The sequence below is a fragment of the Halyomorpha halys genome, unplaced genomic scaffold, assembly GCF_000696795.3.
Source record: "Halyomorpha halys isolate HHAL.00 unplaced genomic scaffold, Hhal_1.1 Scaffold952.1, whole genome shotgun sequence".
Classification (NCBI taxonomy): domain Eukaryota; kingdom Metazoa; phylum Arthropoda; class Insecta; order Hemiptera; family Pentatomidae; genus Halyomorpha; species Halyomorpha halys.
In genome coordinates, this window is record NW_027109235.1 from 165,845 (window position 1) to 169,408 (window position 3,564).

At 28.9% G+C, this 3,564-nt stretch overlaps 1 protein-coding gene across 1 annotated transcript in view; it reads right to left on the minus strand.

The window, feature by feature from the left end:
• LOC106687370 (amyloid-beta A4 precursor protein-binding family A member 3) overlaps positions 1-3,564 on the minus strand; it is a gene marked incomplete at its 5' end in the record, with an annotated part of 137,931 nt that overhangs the window by 17,143 nt on the left and 117,224 nt on the right. The window contains 1 exon segment of the mRNA XM_067047441.1: positions 360-500. Coding sequence (XP_066903542.1) covers positions 360-500 — 141 coding nt within the window.

Here is a 3,564-nt window from a genome sequence, read left to right on the forward strand (position 1 = left end):
TAAGTTAGTCATACTTATTTGTGTTTCATTGACCGCACCCCCAACCATCTTCTCCTCATTATTATTATTATTATTATTATTTTTTTTTTTATGTTTATGATAATGTTTTGTTGGTTTCCTGATTAACAACTCTTAACCCAAGGATGTTCTGTATTTTACTACCAGCCATGTACTCTGTTACACAATCAACAGATCAATTAGATTCAGGTTTCTAAATATTGTGATTTTTACATATATTTATGAATGCTCTTATATTTAAAAATAGTATAAATAAATATGTATTCACATAAGAAAGAACATATTTAAGTGTAAGAACATATTTTACTAGAAACCTCTTAAGTAATACATGTTTGACATACCTCTCCAACAGATGTTGCTAATAAATTTACAATTTTCTCATGTGGAACAGCAACAACACTTTGGTTATTTATTTCAATTATCCTATGACCGACGCGTACACCACCTCTCTCAGCAATACCACCCCTCAACAAACTGCAGATCTTAAAAAAAAAAATTTAATGTGGAACATAGTTACAGTTTAAAAACATATATCCATTATAATAAGTAAATTGTATATATATTTGTTTTATATACAAATTTGCATGTTTTTTTCCCCTAATCTTGATGAAATTTTGTACATATACCTCAAAAACCAGAGTAAGGCTACAATATAAATGAGTTAAAAAAACAATCGCATTGTTTACTCTCGGGGTAAAATTTGGTAGTCCCTGCTGAAATTCTGCACACTTAATATTCAAAATAAGAAGAAAAAAATTGCCTAAAAAGTTACACCATCCTAAGGACATGTAAGAGTGAATGAATCAGACATTTTGCAGCAGATATTGAAAAGAAGTTGATTCAATGAGACAAAGTGGCTTTCTAAAAATGAAAAACATTCTAAGATTTTTGAAATTAATTCAAAGTCTCTATTTACGCAAAGAGAAGTTACTGCCACTAACTCTCATTATAACATAAAATCCAGCAGTCTAGTTGTAAAAATAACTGACAATATATATATGCATGTATATTGTCAAGAAAATAAATTCCTTTCAAATTGATCACTGCCTGCTCGTAAATTGCTGGTATTCATGTTCTCATAGTTGTGTTTCGTGAAGGCAGCAAATAGTTTAGGTTCATCCTTATATTTGAAAAGCTTCATCTTCAACAATGCTTAAAGGCTGGAAATTGTTGGTAAATAAATAAATAACTGCATCATCTTTTTTTTTTTTTTTTATGATATACACAGTTTATGTTTGTTACAAAACTGTTGCTATTACTGAGCACTTACAGTGATATGCTACTCCTCCTAGTTTTAAATTGAAACACATGTAGTTGTAGATGTCAATTGAGTTTTTAGCAGTAAAGAAACCAGTGTGATAGACAGCATTGAAGAGATTTTCTAAACATATCGAAGGACACAGCCATATGTTTATATTCCACATGTTTTGTTTTTTTTAAATTAGAAGATTCACATTATTTGAAAACTTAGTTTTTTATAAATTTCAAATTACACTTGAACTGGATTGTTTAAAAAAATCAAAATGAAATATTTTTCTTATCAATGATAAATAAAAAATAATAAGCAATAAAGGGTGTACACTTTACAATAACGTAAACCAGATAAAAACGGAAGTTTTTCCTATTCCTGAAATATGAAGGGTAAACTTCCACTCTTTTTCTTACTTCTTCACTTCTACTACCCTTGAATGTCAAAACATACCAGAATCCAAAATGTGTTTTTGATAGTTAATTGGATCTTAATCATTTTGATTCACTATGCTTTTCTACATCTTTTTTGGCAATTTTCATGGCCTTTTCATATTAAAAAAACCAATTATAACTCTGGATAATAACATTTCTTGTAAAATTAAAATAAAATAGTGCAAAAATTAAGTAAAGTACAAAATAAAAAATCCAAACCACATTCATTTGTACTGGTACTGGTACTGGTAATGGTGGGGGGAACAAGTCCGGCAAGTGGGCCTATTGGTCCTTTTTGCCATCCCCAAGACAAACCAATGGAATGACTCTTTATGTATCTTATTCCTCTATATCGAACCTTTTCGTCTTTCTAATGAAATTCAAAAGGGACTCCCAATCTATAGAGGAAACCTCATTTCCTTTAATTCTATCAGAGCCTAATAGCCTGTATCTTAATGATGCATACCTACCACAATTTGCTATGTAATGTAAGGCAGTCTCTGGGACCTGTCTGCATAAGCAGCAGGTTTCATCAACATTCATTTGTAAGAAATGATATTTAATAATAATAACGATTGCTTCAACAGGTTAAGGACTCAGGTCAGGACTTGACTATTCGAGAGTCTAGACTATAAATTAGTGTTGATAAGCTACCAACTAAATGGTGCCTGAGGTAGGAGGGTAACTGAAGCAGGTATTCTGGGGCACGATAAAAACTATCAAGGAGATAAACCTAAATGAACATAATAATTTTTAAGTTCAAGTTACACTGATATCTTTACCTGATTAGCATCCCATAATTTAATACATATTATAGTTATAAGAAATTTTCAACTTCATCGAACAAGTAAAGGAATAAATGATTATTTTTATTCATTCAAAATTCACAGATAATTATAAAGGTTATATAATTACAAGATTAGTAAGCAGTTTTAATAAGTTGAAAAAATATATAATATTGACCAGATCATCAAATTCTGCATTGAATAATATTTATTAAATTAAATTCTACCATAACATAAGAATTCGACCAAGGAGTTTTTTTTTTCAAAACGTTGTTCAAGTAAGTGCTTGATTTTTCAACTTATTGAATTTTTTAAACTTTGCTCTTCAATTGCAGCCTTATGACTAATCTTATCATAAAAATGTATATAATAATAGTTGTAGATAATCTAACTAGCTTTCTTAATGACTTCTTTATTTTTTAAATTTGATCAAGTGCACCTTCATAACTTCTAATTTTTTCAAATAAGGTCTTTAAGTTGTAAATATAGAAAGTAAGTGTAAGTAAACAATAAAAAAGCTCAGTATTAAACCTGCGTAATAAACATTTCTATGCAAAACAACATTCAAATTGAATTGTACATAATAAAATAAAAATCTCAAACTGATAAAATGTTAAGGTAAAATATATAGATTAAAACAATTGCTAGCTTTACCTGGATTTTTTCCAACCACTGCCCTTTTCTGATCTAATTTTACTGGAGTATAAATTGGATATATGGTAACAGAGTGTGGTAAAAATGTTAAAACACCAGCCTTCCATCATCCATGTTTTATCTTTCCTTGGATATGTTTGTAATCAAATGTTTCAATACAGATTTTGAGAATTTAGTTCGTAATTCAAAATCTATAATATTATTTTTTTCTTGCTTTTAAGAATGCTTTGCAAAGTCATTACTAAATAAATAGGAATATTTTTACTAAAAAGACAATTTTATCTAAAATGGAAAGCTTGTGTCAAACCCAGCTTCAGTAAGATGAAAACATAATTTCTAAAAGTTGAATGGAATATGATCCGGGTGTGGTAAAAAAAAAACTTAAATAGTAGAATTATACTATTTTATTGAGCCAACGTTTCGC